The sequence below is a fragment of the Ciconia boyciana genome, chromosome 6 (assembly GCF_034638445.1).
Source record: "Ciconia boyciana chromosome 6, ASM3463844v1, whole genome shotgun sequence".
NCBI lineage: Eukaryota > Metazoa > Chordata > Aves > Ciconiiformes > Ciconiidae > Ciconia > Ciconia boyciana.
The window spans coordinates 2,509,537-2,535,143 of NC_132939.1; the positions used below are offsets into that span (position 1 = coordinate 2,509,537).

A 25,607-nucleotide genomic window follows, 5' to 3' on the forward strand; every position below is an offset into this window, starting at 1 on the left:
AACAGATAAGCATAGACTGGCCTTCCCCGACTATCGTTTTGTCACCTAACCTAGGACAGCCTATGCGCTTCCTAGTCACGGCCTCTGTCCATTGTTGTGTGCTCCTCTATCTGGCGATACGGTTCAAATGGGTTTATTTGCAAGAACTTCACGGTCCCACAGTTCTGTTAAAGCCTCGGGGCTGACCTAAAGCCCACTGAAGCATTGGATGAAGTTGTCGGTTAGAAAAGCTGCTGCAAGCTGCTTACCATACCTCTGGATGAGCCACGGATGGGCAGAAAATTGAGTTTTAGACAAACTGTAAGAAGCTTCTATGGAAGTTTTCATATCAGTTTTGTTCTCGGCTGCCTCCCCGAATGACCTGGAGACTGAGTTTGAATGGCCAGGCAAATCTTTTACAGGAAGATATCCTTTTCTTTGGTGCTTTTTCCCAAGATGAGGGTAAGCAGCACCATTGTTCCTGGGCTGTGTGAAGGCTGATAAAGAAATCTATCTATGCTATAAAAGTCAATGCTATAAAAGTAATTTCACTAATTGCACCCTGTGAAGTGGAAAAAGGACTTTCCACAATCACGAGCTAACAGCTCCAATATAAAAAAGCATAGCTAGGAAAAACATGGGAGGCCATAATCAGCAAGTCTGATCCCAAATCCTTTCCTAGAGTTGGCTTCCACAGCGTTCTTGTAGTTCTTGGTCTGGGATCAGATTTTGAACTGATAAGAGCAGCAATTACAAGACTAAAGCTGAAATTCAGAGTTGAATCACCCTTTACGCCAAATCCTACCCTGACCCTTTAAGAATTCTGAATTTGAACATATGTTCTTGATCTCAGAGCCTGACCTGGATGGTGACATTCCCGCCCTAGAAATGTCCTAGCTAGCTCAGTTGGCTTCTTCATGCTACCTGTTAGTGGGTTTGTATTGCAGAAGGTGCTCTGAGAGGAAACAGATTCTTTGAGCACTGAGGTGACTCTGGATGTGACTGGAAAAAAACACAGAAAGCATTTTTATGGTCAACAAATAGTTATGGTTTTATTGAGCAGTAGAATACACAAGAGAAAAATTGTTGGTTTTGAGTTACTGAATTTTTTTTTCTTTTAAGAGCGAAATAATCAGGAGCTGTCCTATAAGGAATGTGGTTTTGATGTTTTAACAGCTAGAAAACATTTGGAATGTTAGGAAGGCTTTCTTAGGAAAGCATCTACTAGAAGAGGCCATGGCTAGGACATGGCAGCTTGTTACAGAAAGAAAAGGATGTCTTTGTCCTAATGAAGACCTAAAATCCAGCCAGTGTGATCAGCCCCCGTAGCAAGGCGTGATGGTGCCTGGAGATATGTCCTGATGAGGCTCTGCTGGGGCTCTGAGCCTCCTAAGCCCTATTTCAGTAAGCAGCTGGGATCTTAGACTCCTCAAATCCATGCTTAAAGGAAAAAAATCTCAGTGCAAATCCCCTAATTCCCATTGTGCCTCTGCCTGGAAACATGGGGCTAGATTTCACGTTAGTTCACAAAGCTGGCAAAGACCCATGGCCTTCAGTGGCGTTAATTTTTGTTGCTGAAGGTCTAGGCTACAGCGTTAACCTGCTTTAGCCAGGGTGCAGGAGAAGCGTGTGCTTTGCAGGGGGCTGAAACGCACGATCGAAGGGCCCTGTGTGTGTTCCCCTGCACCGTCCCTGCTGTGGGAGCTGGAGGAGGGCGAGCTCAATGCGAGATCCAGCTCACCACGAGATGTCTAGTGAGGTTGCCAGCCTCCGCCATCTCCTCTGAGCCTCTGCTCTGCCCTTTCTTGCCTTGTGTCTCCAGCATAAGCTGTTGTCCAGGCAGATACTAGCCATGAATGGGAGAATATGGGACACCTGATTTCAAGTTGCCTTTTCTTCTCTCTCCACCCCCTTGGTATTTTTTCTCCCAGTCTGTCACACATCCCTCCTCAGCCGGTTCCCTTCCCACATTTCTCCCACCTCTGTACTTCTCCTCCCAAAACACATGCCCATCTCTCTCCTGCCCAGAGGCTTCTCTTGCCTTTGCTGCACTTGCTTCAGCTAATGCCTTTCTCTGCCAAGGCATTATGCCTGTCTTTGGCCATCCTGGTCCTCCAGCTTCTACTCCAGTCCCTGCTAACAAGTGACTGAAGAGAAGCAAAGCCAGTCCTTTCCCGCCTATTGTTTTATTATCTGCCCTGAAACAAACTCTGTGTTTCCAACTCGTGGCCTCTCTCCGTTGCCAAGTGCTCATGTAGCCAATGATGTGATTTAGCTGGGTTAAATAAACCCTGGCAGGCTCCCAGCATGTTTTACAGATTTTTTTGTGTGTGTTTGTGTCTCATTACAGTGCAACTGAATGACCTTTATGAAGAGAGAAAGTGTACAAGATTTCACCTCATTATTTTCAGAGAAACTAGTTAGTTACGGTCCTCAGAAAGCTGGGCAAAACTGTACTTAAATTTCTGTATTTGAAGCATTTTGATGGCTGATTGTAACCCGCAAAGGGACGCTCATCTGTGAGTGATTGCTGCATTTTGCCCAGGCTGGAGACAAAGCCAAGCAAGGTCACGTGAACTTTATGTCCACCTAAGTTTGCAGTTTTACTGAAACTTCTAGAACATCTCCTGTAAACCTGGTTACACTTTGGTGCTACTTATAATTATAACAAAGCAGATCGCTCCGGACTTCCAGGGCTCTTTGTCAGGGATCTGCTTGACCTGCTCCAGTTAAAGGATGGAGAACTTACACATCAAGGCACATATGAAACAGCTTGAATTCCAAGATAGAGGGCTGGGATTTTTGGGAGGAAGGGGAAGAAGCTGTATGAGCCAGAGAGGCTTTGCCTGAAAAAGTAACCAGCATCTTACATTTTTGCCAGACAAACTTTTTGCACATGTAAGTACAATGAATAAGAAAAATACACTGCTAGTTACAACGGGTTGGTGACCTGTTCTTTGCAGAACAGACCTTTTTCTCTTGCAACAGCAAGGACAATGCATGACACTTGGAAATCAGTTCTGACTGTAACATTGCACAGTTTTTATTTCTGGATTTGAGGAACTGAACATTTTTCATGAAAAGGTAATTTTTCAAGAGTCTGAAAGAAGCAAGTAGCTGGGGAAGAGTTAATATCAAGATCTCTCCTGTTCCCCCCTTTCTTCCCTTTGGTATCTTCTGCTAAGGTGTTGGGAAAAAAATTGCCCATTTGCCTAAGAGCTGGTCTGGTCTTCTGCAGATCGGTGCAGCATGGTTGCTCTCCTTCAGTGTTTCAAGTTCTTTCAGCCATCATCAGTAGCAGCTGCTGTCTCCTAGGCACTTTTAGGCCAGGCTGTTGTGTTGGCAGTACTTTGGGTTTTTAGCAGAAAAACAGTCCTTCCAGTAGACTGGTCAGTGGCAAGAAGGAAGCCAAGCTGCTAAAGCAGCACTATTTACCTAGGCTGAGCTACCAGTTTTCTGCAGTTTCTCTAGGTGTTGAAAAGCAAACAGTTTCCCAAGAAGAAAGGTAAGAGAGAGAAGAGGGGACAGTGCTAAGGAGGATAAGGCATCTGTATTGAGAAAACATTTGCTCTGGAAATAAGAGCAGGAGGGGTGAAAAAATATGAACTGTCAGAAAAATAAGCTGAATATTGAAAAGATTGCACTGCTGATGCTACTGTGTGCTTGTGGTCGTCCTTGCTGGAGCAGAGACAGTGAGATACATTCAAGGAGTCAGAAAGAGATGCACATATTAAGGCAGTCTTAACAATGTTAGCCACACTCCCGGGCTAGCCCACTACTACCTGTCTGGGAAATTACAGCATCCAGAAGGACATTATTGTTTACGCTATTAAAAATCAACTATAAAAATTGCTCAAAGTCTGTTCAAGCCTCAGACACCCCAGAGGCAGTAGCTTTTCATCCTGAACATTCCTAGTGCTATTCAGGTATTGCCAGCTTAGGGGTGGGCAAGAACACCAAAATGAGCCCTTTACAAACCTTAAGTATTAGTAGCTAGGTTAAGTTGCAGTCCTGCCTATAAGTTTCCCATCTGTAAGCAAAGAAATAATCTCATCTTATTCTCCAAAGAGGGGGGCGGGAATACGTTTGTTTTTTAAGTGGCTGGCCACAGTCCTGGAGTTCTTTGTTCACAAAGAACCTTGCTGATTTTGTAGGACTCTGTTAGCATTCAAGGATTTGATAGAGAGGATCCAGTTTGAGAGATGAGCAAAGTAATGAGGCATGCAAAGTCCTTGCCGAAGAACTAGAGTACCCCTATTGAGTGAGCAACGAGACAGCTGTTGGCACTGGAGACTGCTTTTGAAACCGTGGCCCTTTACCGTAAACCAAAGACGATGTCTCTTCTACTGTATTACAACTGAATCTGAAGCCCTTGATTTATTTGGGATCAGGTTGCCTGTTAGAGAAGCACCTGGAAGCTGTTCAACCATATCTCCTGATAAGCTATTCATGGATTTTGGTAATTAGGTGTTGGCCAGAAAAGAGTTTTAGACAACTGGTAAGAGGGTTCTACAGAAGGTTTCGTATCACCAGCACAGCCTGGTCAATTCTGCTTTCAGCTGCCTCCCTGAAGGACCTGGGCCAGGTCGAACGGTTGGGCAGCTCCTTCTTTTGCAGGGAGGACTCACTTTCTTTGCTGGTTGTTCCCAAGAGAAGGGCAAACAGTGCCATCGCTCCTGGCCTCTGGCAAGCAGAAAGAGGCTTGGTTTCTGCCAGGCATGTGCAGACAGGCAGAGCCATGCGTTTCTGCAGCACGCTGCCTAACTGCTCTGCCGAAAAGACCTTTTGTGGTTACACCGGAGCACTCACAAGCAATTAGTAAGTTTTGCTTATGTGACTTATTTTGGTCTTTTGTGTAAGTTACTGACAACCATAATGCTGTGCCAGATCTGTTGCTCGTTAAAGAGAAGATGGACCCTCTCCTAAAGGAGACATTTTGCTGTTTAAGCCCAAAGATCTTCTACGGACCCCTGGAAACAGGGGCTGGTTATAAAAATACGGCTATATTAACCCTGCTGAGAGGTGGTTAGACATTAGTTGTGCAGGGTCAGTATCACAGCTTTTACTAAAGTGATGCTATGATTAGAGAAAGAAAGAAGGGAGAGAAAGGAGGGAGTCCAAGACAGCCAGGCTCTGGGCAGGGCTGAAAGCCCCATCACGGTACGGCAGCTGGACCGCATTATTTTTTTCCTTGATAACAAAATGAAACTCTGTGCTGAGCTCCTCTTTTACACAAACATGGGAAAGAGGAAAGAGGCATAAGCTGACTGGGGTGTCCTTGGATTGTAAATACTCACTGAAGCCTGACAAGTCTTATGTGTCTGGGAATCAGGGGCTTGTGTGGTTTAGGCAGAACTAGAATGAATCTTGTAAAGAGAAGGTCAAGGTCGGATATTAATGCCTCTTTTTTTAAACACTCCTTCTCTCCATCCTCTCCCAGCCTTCTGTTTTGTGCAATACTGGCATTGCTTTTCATCCTCTGAAGCACATTTTAAATCTGTCTGGATTAAAGAGGTTGCCTGAGCCCGTACCAGTAGCAGTTCACAAGACAGGAAACTCGCCTCCAGCTGTGCACGTAGATATAGACTGAAATCTGAGAGTAAAAGACACACACGTGATTTCCCCCCCGCGCACCTCCCCATCCCTCCCTGTCACTCACACCTCCCCGTTAAGATTCATGTTCACTTATGGAGGTAAGCATCCAGCCATAGGTCTCCAGATTTCTTTAGGGACCTGTGGAAAGAAAATGAAGAGAAGTTTGTTTGGCATGTGAATCTTCCCTCTGTCGGTTTTTTCCTACAAAGAAGCATGTTACTGAATTTGAATATGAATCCTTAGGACACTGAATGTCTTTTCCCCAGTATAGCAGATACAGCAAGAAGAGCTACCTATTTTGTTCTTTAGACCCCCAAAGTGACCAGTGTGAGACTCCATGGGCAAGAACTTCACCTGATGCTCACTGTGTTATCTGTAATCCCTCTGGCCCTAAATAAACAGCAGAGCAGCCTTGCCTGGGCTCTCCACTTTGCACCTCTGAAGGAGTTTCCCCACATCCCCCCAGGAAAGTCCGCAGAATTCCCCATTTGCATAAGCTCCGTAAATATTGTGTGAGAGATCTGAGCTGGTTTGGGCCCAGAAGTCCTCTGACAAACAGAATGCAGTCTGGAGGCTGGAAATGTAGCTTTATATGGTTTACAGAAGATGATTCTTCTATTGGGAGGGCAAGTAATTGCTGAGATGGTTTCTGAGAACTTGTGTGGGGACGTGGGCTCTGTACGGTGGGATGCTGGCATCACCCCCCTCCGGGTCTCAGTGTTGCATGCATTTTCCTGGGCCAGTTGGATAAGAGAACCAAAGGAGGTTTTGAAACAGTTTTCAGCCCTTCTGCATGTTGGGGTCAATCTGCTTTAATTTGCATGTGCTTCGAATGGTTTGAGAGTGGAGATCCCTGGCCTGCAGAATACTTTCTCATGTTCCCTGTCATGAATTATTCTCCTTGGAGTAACTGAGACAGAAATGTTAACCTAGAGTCTGCCTGACAAGGACTATTAGACTAGGCTTCAACTACGTCTATAGGGAATAGCCCTTTGCTGCTGGCAGGACTCAAATGGGAAACAGCACGGGCAGTAACCTGACTCATTCCCCTTTGATTCATCTCAATTTGCAGCCTGAAGACATGCTGCCAGCTCCCGAAAGCAAGAATCATCAGCTGTCAGAATAGCATTTAAAAAGGTATTATAAAAAAGGTGCCTATCAGAGCAGGTTAGTACCCATCTAAAGCTAAGTATTTGGTACTTTGATAGCAGTACTCTGGTTGCAGAAGCTGCTCTGGGGGACAGTTGCTTCTTCCCCCATGGTGGAGTGAAGCAGCTTCCCATCTGTTGTGACCTGGCGTTAGTCCACTAAATCAGTGGAGCTGTGTCATTTCTGCTGTGGGTCAACGTTGCTGCAGGTGTTCCCTGGACTGCGATATGAAGATTATTAACCTAATGACACCAGATTACAACATATCGACATGGTGTTTCTGAAGGGTCTATAGTGTCCTGAATTCTCAGCACTAGAAAATATAGGCTGTTCATGTAACAATGAATTGCAAGCTGCAGATGGTACTAGAAGGACCTTACCCAACGATGTCTACGAATGCTTTTCCAAGAGGCTTCTCTTCATATTGGACTCCATACTTGGCACATAATGACTTCACCAAAGGTTTCACCTTCCAGAAGTTGTGCCGTGGCATTGTTGGAAACAGGCTTGAATAGAGAAAGAGAAAACAAACCTGAGAAAACTCTATGGAGACTAACCCCAAGGGACGGGCATCTCTGTCTGCCTCTCTTTGGGGCTAATTATGAATGCCTTCTCCTCAAGCTGTACAAGCAGACAAAAGAAAGAGAGGCACAGAGAGTTACCCATGCTTTACAGTCCTCTGTTTCAAGGAGGCTTGTGAAAACTGAACACATTGATTTCCCACCTCTGGAAGCTCATGGAACAGAGAAGCAGGTAAAGAAGAACTTGGGATCACCTTGCCCTGTGCTGTTCAATGGAGATTTCCTAAGCTGACTTCCAAACCAGTCAGCCTTACCCTAAATGCCGTCTCTTTTACATTTTGTGTTGTCACTGGCAATAGACTATCCATATGGCCCTGGTTTTAATGTCTTTCCTGGAACCTGGTACCCAGCAGTGTACACAGTCCCACACAGCTGTCCCATGCTATAAAACTCTGAAGTGCTTTTAGTCAGGGAGAGGAAATTTCTGAAATGGATACTCAAGTTCAAGTAGTTAGCTTAGGATATGAGTCCATAGCCATTGTAACTGGTAGATTCGTACCACTGACTCCTAATTAAATCCCAAATTAAAATTGTGAAAGATTAAGTATTTGGTAGCAAGAGAGAAAGATGCTGTGCCTGTTGTAGAAGCAGACTATGACCCCCAGTAGTCTGGGACCCTCTCTCCTTGGCATATGGTAGTGCTCCGAAGATCCTGCCCCATCCCACACATGTGCCTTTAGCAGACTTTCCCTCGCCTCAAGTCCAGTGTTGTGACAACCCCGTAATGGCCAAATGATTTGGTGCCCATACTCACTGGTGCTCGATTTGAAAATTCAGGTGCCCGGTGAACCAGTCATTGAAAAAGGACTGCTCGATATTGCAAGTGGCTGCCACCTGTGAAGGTAAGAAAGCAGCTGTGAAGATTAGTGAAGTCTCACCCTAAAATCAGAACGAAGCTCCTCTTGCCTGTGGCAGGGGCTGATATGTGTCTGACTGCATGACGGAGCCGTCGGAGTGCAGAAGACTGCCGTGCTGAGATAGCTGGGTGCAGCAAGGGGAGTTTTAATTCTCCTTCAGGGCTTACTGTCAACTGTTGTGCTGACCGTGCCTCCACGGGTTTGACCGGTGGTAAAGGGGACAATATAAGGAGGCAGTGTGTGGACATTTGGTGACGAGTCACATAGCAGTCCAAGTTTAGACTCCTAAATCTCAGCCTTTCCCATTGAAGATCAGATGGTTAACAACGGTACCAAGGTGGAAAACAGGGGAGGAAAAATGCATGAACACAGAAAGCCTGCTTTCCCCATCCCATCTAGTTATTGCCCAGTTTGCCTGAAGTGCAAGATCTGAATATTCTGGAAATATTTCTTAGCTACTCTTGCTATTCATGATTGTAAAATTAGGTAGTCTTAAAATCCTCTTACACTCTGAACTGGCTAAGCTGTGATTTCTACGTGGTAGCCGTAGGAGATACTCTCCTCATCCCCCCAAGATGCATCGTAAAACCACATCGGTGGCAAGAGGCTTATCTCCCTCTATCGTACACACATTTTCTCTCTCTCCCCCCCATCTCTGTCTCTCTTATAATCCCCCTCCCCAAATCTCTCACTCTCACAACCTCTCTCTGTTTACAAACTCCAGTTGCATAAAGCGCTTAAGCAAAAACTTAAGGTGAACATCTGAACACTCCCATCACTTCAGTGAATCTCTTCACATGCCTAATTTAAAACAAATGCTTAGGCGCTTTCCTGAATGTGCTTTTAGCGCTTTTATTTTTAATGCTTTAGTGTTTTTAGCACAAGGGAGAGAAATGGACTGTCAGACTTTGAAAGCTCACCTTCAAGGCCTCATTAACAACTGCAAATACTAATTATACTAATTAACACATGAGATGATTTCTTCTCTCAGCTCAGGTATACCAAACTCATATGCCCAGTGTCAAAGTTGCTCTCTTTATCCTCTAGGTCTGAATAGGACTTGGACCACTGTAAATAAGAAGTAACCTTTCAGCAGGGTGGATGTGTCTGACCAGGCATTAAAAAGATGTAGAAAGCAGCTGCTTTTCATTTCAGTCCTTATTGGTGAATTAGAAACTTTAGAAATATATTCAGCTCTCTCTTCAGCTTTGATTTTCATTGGGGCTCTTCTATTTACTCATATGTGTATGGCAAAATACACCACACAGGAAAGCCAAATCATGCTTCTTGAACCTGATACTCCCTCAAATCTGAAAGAACAAAATATAACCTTTTGATTCGCAAATTAATTACAGAAGTTTGGACTTCCCTGTCTTGACTCAGCGCTACTGGCTCTGGGGAGAACGTCTTTATGGGAGGGATCATGGGCAGAGACCGTACACTCGTACCTAGGGACAGAGGTAACCCATCTGCTCTTTGAGTAAATTTCTAATCCGTTTTGGGGTAAATCAGGAGTATTCTTTCCCCTCCCGGTTACCTGAGAGCTAAGCCAGTCTCTGTGCTTCTCACAATCTATTTCCATTGGAATGTGATTCATCTGGGTGACCCACACAAACCAGTGGCTCTCCAGAAACCTTCAAAAACAAACCAGCAAAAAAGCATGACAATTGATATTGCAGCTCAGGACTTGAGGTGAAGACAGTGGGGTTTACAGGGAGCAGAAGGAGACACGACGTGCAAAGAGAGTATTTCTCCGAGGTAGGGAAGTAAACACCTCTCTTTCTATGGAAACCAGAGAGAATCACTTCTGTGATGAATTTCCCTTCCCCTCTTTATACCTCTGGGGCTAAGGCAATTACGATTTAACACAAGGAGGACATCCTACTGGGCTATCCCTCTCCCTCTTCTGCAGAAGTGGATTGATCTCTCATGCTACTTTTGCCTTTCAGTAAATAAAGATGATCCAACTCCCTGAAAAAAAAGAAAGCCCCAATTTAGAAATTCTCAGAACTGTTTTCATCTTTCCCATTGCTTGCTGGATATGCATTAATTTCAAAATCCACCTGCCCATTGGCGTTAGCTTTCTGCGTGTCAAGCTTAGCACACTGGAGCTCCCAGCTTCTCTCTGCTCTCTCAGTACCTTTACCATAAGTCTCAACTCTGCACTGGCCTGGGTATTGCTTTCGAGCAGTTTGTTTATTGCTTACGGTATATAACAGCATTTTTAGTGCCTGTACAATAGTCTACAGACATGCACTTTCTTCTCTTCATTTACCCAAAGTAGTTTCTCTAGGCTGAGACTTAGATGTATGTTGACAAGGTAGCTGTCCAGAAGCATCCTTGTTCTAGTCTTTAGGCTTGTTTTCTGAAAGAGCAGATGATCTGAATTTGCAATTTTTCTTCTTGCACTTTTAGCTTAATCAAAATATAGAAGCTTTGGAAATAATAGGTCGGTTGTCATAAGTTTTTCAGCTTGATTTCAGACCGAAAAGGTTGGCTAGGCACTTAGACAAAGGTATGTCTTTTGAATCTCCTGTTTTCCTTAGGTCCAAAGTGTTTTGAAACTATGAAAACTTAAGTCATGAAGTTTGTTCTACATCTGTTGCCATTTCTTTTTACTCAAGAAATGAAATTTTTTTAGAAAATGTTTTTCACTGTGATGAAATGTTTTCCTTAAACTAATGCTGACTGTGGGATTAAATGCCACCCTTTGGTACTAGCCAGAAGAATTGCAGCTATTGCATGCGGGCTAGAAATTCACAAATTTCTATTGTGAATAGAAATTCCTGATAGAAAGCACAAATTCAGTGCTGCCATCTGGAATACTGTAGCCATTCAGTGTGTAAGCATCGCAAGCCCTGCCATGCCCAATTAATTTTGGCAGCTTATGCTTGTTGTTCGTGTTTTTAGGTCTCTCACTGAACTCTCCATGCATCAGTCAAACAGCAGTTGGCTGATTAATACTGTTCCTGTACTAAGAGCAGCACATCATGAAGCCTGGTAAGGATAAGGGGCCAGGAGACAAGTCAAAATGAAGAGACACAAGAAGCACTTCTCCATAGACTGAAGGAGGTGGCTTTGGAGGGGTCAGACTGGAGCGGAGGGGTAGGAACACTTTGATTTGTGGTGTGAAACAGCTTTCTGAGGTCCAAACCTCTGTGTAGAAGGAATGACGTGTGCGTGTAGTGTACAGGCCATGCATCTTCCACACTGGGAGAAGTGGTGAGCATTTCACTTGCAGGGGAAGCACGTACAGTGCTCAGGAGGGCTCATGGATTACCTTCCCAGTAAGCTGGGAAGAGGGTGGCCTGGGGCACTCCGGAAGGGTCCAGCCTTGACCAAAGCGGAAAAAAATTGCATAAATGTGTTGGGATTGGGCAGCGTGTGAGAACAGGGAACGAGAAAAGAAAGGAGAATCCTGGCTGGACCATCACAAGGGCAGGGGAAGATGCTGAGCACCAGAACCATCTCTGCTGAGGGGAGGTAGAACTGGGAGATGATAAGAGGTAAGTGAAGCAGTGGGAATACCCAAGATAACACACAGTGAGGTCAATGACTGCAGAGAACCTAAATAGGGAAGGCCTGTGGGGCACAGCAGAGCTGAGACTTGGTTTGTCTGGCACTGGAGGGAGGGGAGAGCAGCAGGGAGACCCTTTACCTCCTACCTGACAAAAGTGAGGAGAGACAGGGATCCCAGAACGCCATAGAATGGGATGTATGTGATGAAGTAGCGCATGTAGTAGCTGATGGCCCAGGCTAGGTCCTAGGGGAAGAGAGAAGACATTAGGCATCACTTTGCCTATCTCATATAACGTGTCCTTGCTCGTGATGTTAGGGGCGCTGGGTAATTAATACAGCCAAGCGCGATCCGTGCCCACAGGCCTCCCTCCCTACGCAAGTGTGATTTCTCACGAGCCAGCCGGACACCATATAGACTGAGGGAACGTTTCACTCACCGCCCAGAACCTGCGCCTGATCATGGTCGAGATGATTTGGATTTGGAAATACACAGGGATGAGCAGAGGCGGGAAGACTGCAAAGCAAAGGGAAATGTTTTTGCCATCAGAGGGGTGGAAAGGCGTGTGACGTGAGAGCGAGCCTGTGATTTAGGACTGTTTCTAGGGCAAGTCTGCCTAGCACTGGTGAGAGAGGTGAGGTGCTGGTGATGGGGAGTGGTTGCCTTTCTGTGAAGAAAGAAGGCTCTGCTTCACACCCCTTCATCTTGACTTATCAAAGAGCATTGACTGGCAACATGCATTTTTTCCATGGAGCCTCTCACACAGAAGTTATTTCCCAGTCTCAGGTGTTTGCCTTGCTTTACACGACCATGCTGGCAATGTTCAAGATGCTTGGGTATCATTGAGAGTATACTGAACTGATTTTGGGACCTGCACAGGGGATGGTGGTCCTGGGGAAGGGAAGGATGAGTTGAGATTTAAGGAGTTGCTCTGCTAACACAGTAGGGGCTGGAAAGGTCAACTGGCCTTCAGGGAAAAAGGAAGAGTGCAGGGGAGATACTCACTGAGGAAGAAGTACTCATGCTGGTGGTTGTAAGGCAGGTACTTCAGCTTCTTCTTGCCATACTGCAGGACACAGAGGAGAAAGCTCAGGCTTGGATTATGACACTCACATGTAAGAGAAGATTCTCTGCAATACTTTATTTATTGACTGGGGAGTTTTGACTCAATTCCCACACCAGTAAAGGTAAAAAGTGTTTTGGTATGGTTAAATATCTTGACTTTGTAATTGTGCTAGGTGTAAATTCCTTTTTGAAGTCTTCTGGCTTGATACTCAGATAATGTCTTTTTACTTGAGAGCCTGATGGCATTTTAATGCATTTCTCCACCTTCTGCCATGCCTGTGGCTGTGCTAAGAGCTGCTATCATCTTTTTGCTAGCTATCATGCTATCATCATTACCGATACAAAAGTGATAGGCATAAAGTCTGACCTTCGGTAAGTCACTACATGGGATGCCAGTGCAAGACAATGATCCTTGGGTAGTCTTCCATGCAAGACGTCCCAACCATTGATCCTTTCTGACTTCTGCAGCCATCAGCCCCCATGAACTCCTGCCATTAGCCAGGTCTTGTAAAAGCTTACTTTACCAACAGTGGGAAAACTAGCGTGGTCCTTAGCTGTTACTACAGGAAGTCACACAGACATGTTTAAATCTATAATGTCATGTCACTAGTTTGACATGTAAGTGATAGAAAATAGAGTGCTGTAATTGAGAGCTATTCTGCACCGATTCCTGTGTTACTGTGGTCCACCTACAAAGAGCAGATGCAGAGAAGTTTCTCCAAACACAGGTTCGGACCTTGGGTTGTTGCATTTTTGCAGGTGCCCATTTCTTTTCAGTGAAAAGAGGAGCCAAGAGCACATGGTCTCCTAACCTTATCTCCGTACTGAAATATCTGGAGCTACACAGAAGTGTCTTTTTTGAGCTCCAGGAGTGTCCACACAAGGAGCTAATGCATGGAGAATCTGGATTGCTGTGAGCCTGGCTTTTTGCTTCCAGCATAGCAACTTCCCAATGAAGGTAAGTCTTGTAGCACCAATAAATCAGCCACATCATTCACTCTGGTCTGAGCTCTGAAAGGCTGGTGCTTAGCATCATTGGAAAAGGATTCTATACAAGTGTGAAAGAGTATTGGGATAGACTGATGCTGGCCTAACATTTCAGATGTTTTGTAGGATGGACATCCAGTTTTCCTTGTCATAAATGTTCACATTCTTACTTTTCCCTTTAAGTGGTAGAACCACGGTCTGCTTTTAAACCCAGTTATCAGGCACAAGATTTTCCAGTGGGTGGCACCCACACATTTAAAAGCGTGATACTGATTTACATCTTCAAGATACTGGCTTTTTTATACCCCAGGAGAAGGCTTTCATTTTAGTCATGTATAAGAGCCCTTCTGCCTCTTCAAAATTCTGTGTGTGCAAGACATTCTCTATACATGTCCATATACCGGCATGTATGTCCCCTACATGTGTCTGGAGTTACTTTCTCAATAGTATAAAAGCTGCTTGAGGAACCATTAACTTTTTAATGTTGCATTCCCCTGTGTTGTACTTGCTGCAGATGTTTCTTTGTTTTCTTTGGTTTGTTTTTTGTTTTTAAAACTAGAAATCCTTGTTCCATTGTAAAACAGACCAAGGACGGTACATGGTTTATGTCCTTTGTGTAGGTTTTTATACAATAGACAGTAAATATTTTGGCTCTAGAAGGACTGATTGAATTAAAATACCTTAACATAGCCTGCTATTTCACCTGCAGCATGACAGTACATAGTTAAGGTAAGAAAGTAAGAAAATATTGCTTATGCAAGCAGCATCCCGTCAACTGCATGGCAAAGGCTCCAGTGGAGAGGACCTTGACCACGTTGTCTGGAGCACAGCTGGACTAATATTGGAAGATATTTTCTGTGGAAATGGAAGATCAGTTTTGAAATGTTCTTGATGAAGTACTGAGGAACACCATATTTTCCCCTCATGTTGATATTTCAAGCCAGCAGGATGAAGTTGTCTTTAACGGCTTTCTACTTTCTTTCCTGTCCCATCTTCATTGCTTTTCCCAAGCTACCCCCAAACATTTTCTCCTGTGGTCAGTCTAGGAAAGGGATAGGGAATTATACAGTCAATCTCGCTCTTCAGCCCAAGGTTTGGGAGGCTGTGAGAGCCAAACTCCTGTCAGACAACATAGACAGATGAAATCCCTGGATGAAGCATTTCCTTTTTTACCATTCCTGGAAGACTTGACTGTGTAAGTCATGTCTACCAATACTAGCCAACTCCTGTTTTTTCACAAGCATTCTCTGAAGCTCTTTAGGACAATGCTTTTCCACATTTTACCCACTTTGCCTTACCTCAACAGGCTGTGTATCTCCGAGGACAAAAATATGCAGCATGTTCACATCTGGGTCCTTCTTGAATATGTTGGGCTTGGCATGGTGTTGGAAGTGACGATGGTTCCACCAGTTTGCAGAGGCACCCTGGGCAGATGCAAGAATAAGGAGTTAATCCATGGAAAAGTACACTTCCTCTAATGGTAGGATTACCCATTCATTTATATAAACTAGAACAGTGCAACTGTGATTATGGCCAAACTGTTATTTGCTTTTGAAATAGCACTAAGGGTAAGTGGCTAAGCTGTCAGTTGCTATGAGGCTGCTGGTTTCAGAGGGCTGGTTTTCCCTTGCTAAGGATCATCTGTATTGAAAGAACAGGGAATAAAAACACTTTGAGCGAGTTGCATGTCATCATGTCTTCCCACATGTGAAGTTGTTATTAGTAGCTGAATCATAGAATCACAGCATCATTTAGGTTGGAAAAGACCCTTAGATCATCGAGTCCAACCATTAACCTAACACTACCAAGTCCACCACTAAACCCCCTTGCTGCCTTCCTGATTATTATACTGGTTTCCCTCTATTGCCTGTGCCTGTGAGGAACCAGACAAGACAAAGTGGGTTTGGGAGAATGGGCAAAGCTATGTCCCGTACTGCACCCTGCTGCAGGTGGATGCCTGGACTGCACTGGGCCTTGCCCAGGGTAGAAGTTCTCAAGGCATCTTGAATGGATGGGATGTGGCAGGGTGGGACATTTGAAAAATACTATACCTTAGTGTGAAGGAGGTGGAGGGCATGGCAAAAATACGATGTTAAAATAGGGTTTTATGCAATTTAATGAGCTTTGTCCTCAGCTGCTATAAATTGGTGCAGTTGCACTGGAGCTTGTGGAACTACTGTGTTCTCTAACAGCTATGGTTATGCTCTCTTCTCTTTTCTGGACAACAGCTCCATGTGCAATGGTCACTAACTTCTCCTCTGTGCATCTGCTCACTGTGGAAAGGCTTAGAGCTGTAGTTTCCTACTTTGACATAGTCAAAGTGACTGCGGCTGTTCCCACGGTGCCCTGGGTCCATAATGTCCTTTACCTTCAGGTGTCCAATGACAAACTTGTGGACGATGTGGTTCCAGGAAGACTTCTTAAAGACAGAGAGGTGTCCAAAATCATGTTGCAGCCACCCTGCCTGGGCCTGGGATGAAGGGAAATAAAGCAGTTAGGAAGCTGTTTGAAATCAGAGTTAAGCACAAAAAGAAATGGAGACAGAAGGCAAGTTGTGAGTGTGAGAAAGAGAGGGAATTAATTGAAGGGAGAAGGTGAAGATCTCTGTTTTCCTTCTGGAGGGGAACACAGAATCATAGAATCATTTAGGTTGGAAAAGACCCTTGAGATCATCAAGTCCAACCGTAAACCTAACACTGCCAAGTCCACCAACATGTGGAAGGAAAGGCCAAAGAGGTGAGAAAAATATGTGAGCCACAATCAGCAGTGGGTAGGGGTGGCCAGAAGGCACCACAATGGCAGGTATGTTGTGAATATTTTTTACTGGTATGAATGTTTTGCACTGGTAATTAATCTGAAAAGTTTGGCGCACACTGGCCTTCTCTTGAGTGATTTGCGTAGCCAGTATACTCTGTGCCTATTACTTCTCACCTGGGAAGTTGTAAGGATGCAGGCGAGGATGAGAGTTGTGATCCAGCCAGTACCGAAGTACGAAACCATTAACCAAGCCAAAACTTCCATTGCAATAATATGGCCCAAGTAAAGCGAGAAGAACAAAGGATTTGCTCTGAACAAGTTCATGTCCTCTGCTGTCTTTCTCAGGGTCCGGAAATCCTCCACCAGCTGGGACTGCAAAACAGACATGCAAGACACGGTATGCAGCTTATAAGTAAGTCTGAATGAGTCTAAGGAGGGAAGGCTAAGTTCCATACTAAGGACCCTGGCTGTTTCTTGCATTGGTTGGCTACTCCTGAAGTAAGGAAGGACCTGCCTCCATATTCACCCTGTATTCTAGCTTTTCATAGCACTTTCCTATGAATAAACATCCTGGCTGCTCTGAGCCCACGTCCTGACCTTTTGCACCTTGAGCTAGGAGAGTAATTCAAGCCTGCTGCTGTGAATCAGCAGCACTACCTGGCTCTGTTGAGAGTTACATCAGCTGATGGACTCGGGTCTGAATGAGCTTTACAAGTATTAAAGAGGCAGCTGGAGAAGGAGATAATTCAGTCCTATTACTTATGCATAATTCCAGAGCTCTGATGAGCACCCAGTATCAGAGCACCCGTTGTCTATTCAATATGTGGGTCAGCTACCGTGCAATCATTCATGAAGAGCATTCCCGGGTTAATGCGGGTTAGCATCGTCTCTTCTATTGTGAGTGATACAGATGTATCATAATCGTGGCCGGTCACAAACAACGGGACGGGATTGAGTTTCGTGGCAAGAGCTAGTCATGCCATGCACTGTGCCTGCATAATGAATGAACGGACTGCCTGGGAGGGATACAGAGCTGCCCTGAGGATGCAGAGTGGGTGGAAAAGGTACTTGCTGGGTTGCTGCTCCTTAAGCACAGCCACCAAAATGAGGCATCTGGTTCACCTCACCCGTAGGTGCCTATTGCTCGTGCCACGCATGGCACAAATATGGCTGCTCTCCAGAGCTTTGCCAGTACTGGGCTCTGCAGGATAAGCCAGTCTGGGTCTCAAAGAGGTATTTCCCTGGGAGTTAATCTGTCAAAGGGAGCTGCAGAGCAAAGAGTGAAAGAGATTCAAGTCTTGTTGAGGTGGTGAGCAACTTGTTTGGAAGTCTTTGCAGAGTTCTTTGCCCACTCCTCTCCTTCCCCTGTAACAGGCAAGCAATGACATGTGTTTTAGAGCTTGGTCACCAGAGAAGGAATAGCAGAAGGGACATCAGTCACAAAGGCTGGTGCACATTTCCCAGTCCCCATGTCTCAGTTCACATTTCCCTTCAGCGTGGGATCAGTCCAGCCTGGGCACCTGGAATGGGCTGCTAGGAATGGGACATGATTACTATAGGCAGAGCTGTTGGTGGCTCTGTGGGAAAGACAAGGCTTGTACAGCCAGTCTGAATGTGTCGTCTTCCTCCCACACACATTTTAATCTATACTGGGATGTGCACATTGCTACATGGAGGTGTTCAGCTACTGAGTATTCTCCCTCTCTGGAGCTGCCTGTAGTGAAGAGACCTTTATAATCTGCCTGCCTCTGACCTGGAGGACATCCCGAGGAGAAAAAAATGGTGGAACATACCCATCATAAACCCCAGCTCAGAAACAAATACTCACGTTTTTATCTCGGTCCTGGCTAGGTTCCCCTGGAGCAAGCTCTCCAATAAGTAATGGCTTGAGAAACTTTTGCACCAAGGTAGGATTGATATGGAAGGCCTGGAATGCATCCTGGAGTGGAAATACGAGTAACTGTGTGAGATTCAGGAGTAAGCCGTTGCTTCCTGCTCATTGCGTCATTCCCGTCCATCTCCAGCCCTGTCCTTCTCTGCAGTCGTCCCCCCATGTTACTGTGAAAGAGCACTGCCGGACTGACTTCCACCTTTGTGATTGCTGTTCAGTGCAGCACTTCTACTAGAGGCTGATGAATTTGCCTATCTAGTAGGAAGCGAAGGTATTTTAAATACCTAAATCCTGTTAATTCCCTTAGAAGGTAGGCAGAGGGGAATTTGTGCAAATCCCCACTAGGATATAAATACCCTTTGAAAGTCTGCTGCCTGCAGGCAATTCAAGACAGGGAGTGACTCTGGTGACTGAACCTGGACATGACTGCAGATACAGAAAATATTACTGGATGTTTTGGCCAGACCTGTAGCTCCCAGCACTAACACAGCTGCGCAAAAAGTGGTGACTTCATTTTGGAGATTGCGTTTCTCTTTTTGTTCTGTAAGATGAGTAACTGAATGCTACCTTAACTCTTCTTTATTCTAGAACCATGTTCTAGATCTATAGGCAATTCTGTCTCCATGCCAAGTCCAAGCAACATGTCTTAGGAAGGAACCAAACCAAAAACTTGGTTGCATACCAGAACTTTAAGCAATTGCTTTAAAGTGCTTGCTATCAAACTTTGCAGTGGCTAGGACCCCATTCAAAAAAGCACTTACACCAAAAAGCAACTTTATTCATTACTCTGAAATATGCTAAGGAGTTTAACAGTCTTGAAGAGCTGATAGTTATCAATATATGTCATAAGACTTCTTGTCATTTCTACTGTGCTGTGGTATACAGCTGCTTGTCCCTATAAGAGGCCCATTAATCTTTTGCGAGACTGCTTGCATATTTTCTATTCAGTACATGCCTTGAACATTGGGTACATTTTACTGAAGTCTCTCAAACATGTGATAATAGACAAAAATAGCTTGTTAAGTTTCAGCAGCAGAGGCTAATTGAGGGATGAAACTTGTGAAATAAATCCTATCCCATATACTCCTGAGGCTGGGTAAGCAGGAAACCCAGCTGGAATAATATTTTTCTTACATATTTTCAAGACTTCTTCTAATATGGAGGGACAATGCCTTGTTTGTAGAGTCTTTTTGGTCCTGGCATTCTGGAGTTTGGCTGGCTCTTCTTTTTCTGTACTCCTTCCCCCTTCCACATGTTTTTGTCTACCTACGTCCTACAGATGCCTGATGGGAGCATATACTTGATGCATCTGCTGCTAGTAGTGAGATCTTGCACACCCCTCCTCTCACATGGCATGGCTTGAATTTTAACCCCAAAGATACTGGTAGGGACAGAAAGTTGACGAAGGTCAGAAACTCTTACTCTGTCCTTGCCCTTTCCTTACTGCGCAGACCTGGAGTTAACTCTTGAAAATCACCTAGGAGAGCTGTAAAGATGTAATTACATGAAGTGCTAAGACTGGTACAGAAAAAACAGTCAAAAATATAAGTTGGGAGTACCATGCTTCAGCCTTTCCACCTTTGTCCCATTGCCTAACAATAGTAGGGACCAACTAAAATCTCACTTCTGGCTCTAAACAGAAAGGGCAGGCTGGAAAGTGCTCACTGTGTCCAGCTGACCCTTCTGGGAGTTGACCTCCATCAAAAGTCTAGCTCTGGTGTTCAAAAATACCAGCCAACAACCTTGGTCCCAAAGTCCACCAAAATCAACAGAAACTTTCACCTAATTCCAAGACTTTGGATTGAGCTTTAAAATAATACCCTGACCATAGAAGTTTTGCTGTGGGAGGCATAGAAGGAGGGAGAGTGAAAGCTGACCTGAGCCATTTAACTTGAAGTTAAAGAAATGATACATGAGAAGTTAGAGATGCAGCATTGGCGGCGGGGGGGAGACGAGCTAGCTACAGGTGCAGGAGAGAAATAAAACTCTGTGGAATGACTTAAAGATTATAAAAGCCATAAAATGCCAGAGGCTACGGGGGAAGATGTAAGGGGGGGCGGGGGGGGAAGCTGTTTCAACGGAGGAGGCAAACCAAAGTGCCATAAATGAAACTGAGATGCACTTCTGTAAAGCACCAGAATTTCCTAGCTCAGCTCTCATGCCCATACCGAAGTGCCCAAGCTATCCCCTTTTGTAACCAGTTTCAGGGACAAAGTGATCCCTGTTACCACAGGGGGAAGTTTGGAGCAATTTGTCCAGGTCCGCTCATGAAGACTGCATCACTGGCAAAACTTGTCCCAGCGTGAGTGAGACGAGTGCTTGTTGACTGCACTGGGTTAGCTGCCGGTGTTACTTTTTTGGTGCCAAAATGAAGGTAAAACTCTAAGGCCAGCAAAGCTGTTTCTACAGCCCCGTGCTGCAGACAGTTTGGAGCTTCCCATGCAAAGAAATACTTGTCCTGAATCATCAGCTTCCTTCTCTACTTTGAGGAACTTAATTTGCTTTACCATAATCTATGCAACCTTCACCCTCTCCGGTGTTATCCTCACAGCCCATCTGAGGTTAAGAAATACTGTCCTCTCCCTTCTACAGAGGGGATGATACACTACAGGACTGACTGCCCCAAGGTTACAACTGGTAGCAGACCAGCCTTAAGCCTTTTTTACTACTGCTTCAGTTATTGTAGCATTTTCAGCTCTTGGACCCATAAATGTGTCACTGAAATGTTAAGTCTGGTTGCTAGTTTCCTTCCTTGGTACAATCTGCAGATGACGTGAAAGTGGAGGGAAGAAGAGAATGAGTGGGGCAGTGAATAGCTGACTGCCTGCTGCAAGGGTCTGCAATTTGGGGCGAAAAAAGGGGAAGAAAGGGAAAGAGGGAGAGGGTGAACACATAAGAAGCATTAAAAGATGTTGACTCAGTATTATTTAAACTAATCGGGGAAAAAAAAGTCTTTGGAGGGCTGACGGGGATCACCGTGCTGGGGATCTCGCTGATTTGTGTTGTATTAATTGGGGGGTGACTCAGAACAGCAGCTTCTGCCTGACCACCTAGAAGGTATTTTTGGCTACCTGGGGCTTCCCTGCCAGTGGCCTATCTGTTTTCTAAACATGCTTACAAATGCGCTGTCATGACTTTTCCAGGTAGAGTTCTCCTCTGCCTCTGAACTTAATAGCCTCACTTCTTTCTGGATGGGATGAAAAGTAAAGGTTGGAACTGGTCAGAAATGCAATTGTGCATGTCAAAACATGGTTGTTATTCAAAACTACACTACCTATCTTCCACTTCACTGCTATCACAAGCCTATGCCATGAAGGAAATACTGGCAGCAGGGAAGTTTTATCTTCACTGAGAAGTAATACGCATATATGTCATTGGCATATGTAGAGAATGGGCTTTTTCAGTATAGCCTCCAAGCAGGAGAGAGAATAACATCTCCTGGATACTCTTACCATCATCAGACAGAAAGCTACAGTGATGGAAGGATTGCTTTTTTATTAGCTGTATCTCATGCATCTCCTTTACTAATAGGTCCCGAATGTAAGATACTACCTGAATTTTGGAATTGTCCTCAGTTCTGTACTAGAGGAGATAAAAAGCAAAAGGCAAAAGATCGTCTCTGGGAAGTGCCATGTGATGTTTACACCTGACCTCCCAACTTGGTGGTCTACTGGCCAAATAAGCTGAAGTGTCTTATGGGAAGTGGGCAAGTGGGAATTATTCCAGCTGCTTTTGGTGAAAAAAGCTCCGTATTATTGAGGTATGAAGCGTACCTGAGCATTTGAAGTGCTTAGTGCAGTCAGTGCAAGGATGTTCTTTCACATCCTTGAACATCTCTGAAACAGAGAGACTGCAAGGTGCCCTTGCATACTCTTGCCTTCATTTTCTGAAGGCAACTGTGCATGATGTGATACCAGAACAGGTTGTCCCACACTAGTATGCCGTCTCAACACGTTAAAGTATGGCCTAAAATGAATTAATGCTCAGCGTTGTTAGTACCTGGAGGGGAAATTTGTGCATGAGCTAGCCTGGGCACTCCTAACCTGCCTGGCATGAGCTGAGCATGCTGAACATAGCAGCTCTCATAGAAGCTTCTCAGTTAGCTGTCTTGTGAGCATCCCGAGATGAATTACCTCACACATCACCAAGCAGGGTATCTTTAGAGTGGCCCGGCACAGTGGGCAGCTTGTGGTAGATGGCTACACATGATCCTCTAGAGGACTGGTCCAAGACAAATGGACAAGATGCTGAGGTTCCTTTGGTGCATGTTTGCTGGACTGGAGGTCCTAACTACATGTGGTGCTAAGGAGAACCTGAGAAAGATGGGAGCCATGTAAGAACTAGGAGCGTAAGCATGTTAAACTGAATTTTTATCATTGCTTTTTCCTCCTCCTAAACTCTTCCAGTTGTGATATCTTGCAACACTGAATGAAACTTCTTAGTTAAGCCTTGACAGGGTCAAGGCCAAGGCTTTTCTCACCCTGAATGAGAGAGAGATTTTTTGGCAGTAAACTTATTCACCACAAGGAAGCTGGAAACAAGATGCCAATTCTGTTTTAGTGCTCAGAGCGGTGATGAACAAGTTCAGAGCCTTCGTAAGACCGTGCCTTCAGGGAGCGTGCTCTGCGTATAGTGGGATGCAGCGTACCCTGGGGAGATGGGTGGAGAGGTGGGAGGAGGACCAGCAGTAGTAGAATCACAAACCTGTGTTTCAGCCTCCCCTGCAAAGATTCCAATTGCAATAGCAGATGCTTTTTGGTTTCTAGTGGAGATACTGGAGTTAAATTCTTGGGGATAGGAGTCAAACTCCTCCTCCGGTTTCAGCCGGCCTGCCTTTAAACAGCTGAAAGTAAAACCTGGCCCATCTTTTTGATGGAGAAAGCTATTCATTCAGAGGATTTATTGGAAGGGGACAGGAACACCAAAACACATCTCAGTGCCTCAAGGAAAAGAATGGAAAATAACCACAGACCGCAGGCAGATGGAGACTGGTGGAAAGGAAAGTGTTAGTAATTCTGGCCAATTAATTCTGCCACACACACAGCCTCCTTCTCGCTAAGGTGTTAAGAGCCGTGGGAGACGAACAGTTAATGTTACAGCTTGGTCTCTCCTGCCGCTTACCATGCACATATTCAGAAAAGCTCTGAGGCAGTTTAAATTTTATTAACTATGGGCTAATGCCCCGGGGAGAGAACATGCTCTCTGGGTGTCCTTCTGAAGAAGGTGGCGTTGAGGGTAACTGCAGACAACAATCTCTGAGGCATTTTGTTCCTTTTTCAAGGCTTTTTTTTTGGTTTGTTTTTGTTTGTTTGCTTTTTTTTTTTAAGTTGCTGAAACATGAGAGGTAGCTGAAACCAGCTATGAAGTGCAGGAGCAACTGTAGCAGCAGCAAATGGGTTTCTTTTTTTTTTTTTTTTTTACTTTTCTGTAGAAACCTGTAACTAAATTCTCTAGAGAATTCTCTCCTGGGGAAAAAGCTAAAAAGCTCCTTGTTTTAAAGCCTCAAGCTCACCCTCCTCACAGAAGCAACTTTGAAACACAGACCGGCCTCTCGTTAACCCTTTCTTGGCCTGGGCTGCTGTGACTCCGCATGCCACAAGCTACACACTGAAGAGGGGAAGACTTGGGATGCTTTGCTCATGAATCCAGAGCTCCAGGCAGAGCACAAACAAGAGACAAAGACAAAACAGCAGGACTGAAGCCGAGCCCAGCAATCTCTCCCAACCAATCTTCCAGATGCCGCGAATCGCCACGGCTCGAGGGAGTGGATGGCCAAGGAGCTGGCATCGATTCGGCCCAACCTTTTGGCTGCTAGAAGCGGCGAGGGAGATGAGCTGGGCGGACAGCAGGTGCCAGGGAGATGGGGAGGGAGAGGCAGGCAGCCGGCTGCACAAAAGCTGGCTCCCTTCTCAGTAACCACCAGGAAAGCAAGGACCTGTCAGAGGTTGCTGATGGGAGCTGGGAGGCAGCCCCGGGGCCGGCCGTGCGTGGGTCCTTACCGTGGCATCTTCGCCGGCGCAGTGGCTGATCACTCGTTGACCCCCCGGGTGTCTGTTTGCCCACTTGGTGACATTATACACCTTTCGCTCTATCACCAGCCACTTGTCCGTCCTCAGGTTGTGCTTCTGGATCTCCTCCCAGGTGTAGAAGCGGACCTGCGCCTCCGGCTCCCCCGGCTCCCCTCCCTTCTCACCCCCCTTCCCCATGGGGCCACTCGCTCCTTTGTCTTCTTGCCAAAAGGGGGGAAACCTCTCCCCGCGCTCCCTGGGGATGTGCCGGAGGGGAAGAGCTTCTCTTGCCTGATGCACCTCAGCTGATCCCCTGCTCTCTCCCTTTCCCTTCGCTCATGTCCTTCCCTTCTCTTTGTCTCCCGCTGCCCGGCCCTTGCAATCTCTCCGCTCCCTCGCTTGCTCGGAAGTGCCCCCTAGGCTGCTCTTCCCCGGACTGATGCACTTTCTCCTCGCACATAGCCCTGTTTTGTGGCAAGCTCGGCCCCTTCCCCCCCCCTTCCCCCCCCAGCACCCCCTCCCCCCAGCATCCTCCCCCCAGCATCCTCCCCCCTCCAGCGTCCTCCTCCCCCCAGCATCCTCCTCCATTCAGCTCCGGTGAGGTTTCCAGAGGGATCAGCAGAGCTCCTGCACCAATCCCGGCTCTCCCGCCGCCGGGCCGGTCCCTGCCATTGGCCCTGCCCGATCTTTCGAAGCGCAAAGCCGGCTGCCGGCCAGGCCGGCCCGGGGCTGCCGCCGCCCGCTCCCCCTCGCCGCGGGGGCCGGGGGCCGGGAGCCGCGGGCATCCCCCTCTCCTCCTCCTCTTTCTTAGTTTCTTTGCCTCGGGATTTTAGCTTTAAAAAGCGACCCCCCCCCTTTTTTTCCCCTCCCCCCCCCCGGCATTTTCACCTTACTTCTTAGTGGTGGGCTTAGAAAGGAGATTTTGGGTATTCTGCCTGAAATTAGCACTGCTTTGCTCTATTTTGTCAAGCTGAATTACCGACTCCACGGCTGTCAGACTGAACAGTTTTCTTTTGCCACAGGAGAGCCCTTTGACAGCAGGCTCAGCTAGAGATCTCCTGCTTAGGGCGATGCTTTCCTGAGCAGGTGGGACGGTGCCATCTTTTCTTTGCTGTGGGGCACTTTATAATCAAATACTCCCTGTCATTAGGTTATGCAAGGCGTTGCGGTGGCAAAAACAAGGGAAGAGCGTTTTCACTGCTGCTTTTCTCACGTCTGAAG

General features: G+C 45.8%; 1 protein-coding gene and 1 long non-coding RNA gene across 4 annotated transcripts in view; one reads left to right on the plus strand and one right to left on the minus strand.

Moving 5' to 3' along the window:
• The window catches only part of LOC140653715 (uncharacterized), a 44,640-nt gene that overhangs the window by 10,728 nt on the left and 8,305 nt on the right, over positions 1-25,607 (plus strand). The window contains exons 1-5 of one of the 3 annotated variants that reach the window (XR_012043195.1): positions 9,684-11,266; positions 12,751-12,865; positions 13,503-13,701; positions 15,037-15,210; positions 16,833-16,899. This is a non-coding gene — a long non-coding RNA (uncharacterized lncRNA). Of the gene's footprint in view, positions 1-9,683; positions 12,866-13,502; positions 13,702-15,036; positions 15,211-16,832; positions 16,900-25,607 lie in introns of those variants that run through there. The other 2 variants (XR_012043194.1, XR_012043196.1) reach the window with 2 other exon arrangements.
• Positions 1,007-24,584, minus strand: LOC140653712 (acyl-CoA 6-desaturase-like). The gene is made up of 12 exons (XM_072866094.1): positions 24,378-24,584; positions 18,316-18,426; positions 16,662-16,859; positions 16,099-16,200; positions 15,029-15,154; positions 12,684-12,744; positions 12,118-12,194; positions 11,827-11,924; positions 9,699-9,795; positions 8,059-8,138; positions 7,104-7,229; positions 1,007-5,712 (listed from the first exon to the last, which is right to left on the minus strand). Exons 1-12 carry the CDS (start codon positions 24,582-24,584, stop codon positions 5,661-5,663), a joined length of 1,335 nt encoding a protein of 444 aa, XP_072722195.1. The 3' UTR covers positions 1,007-5,660.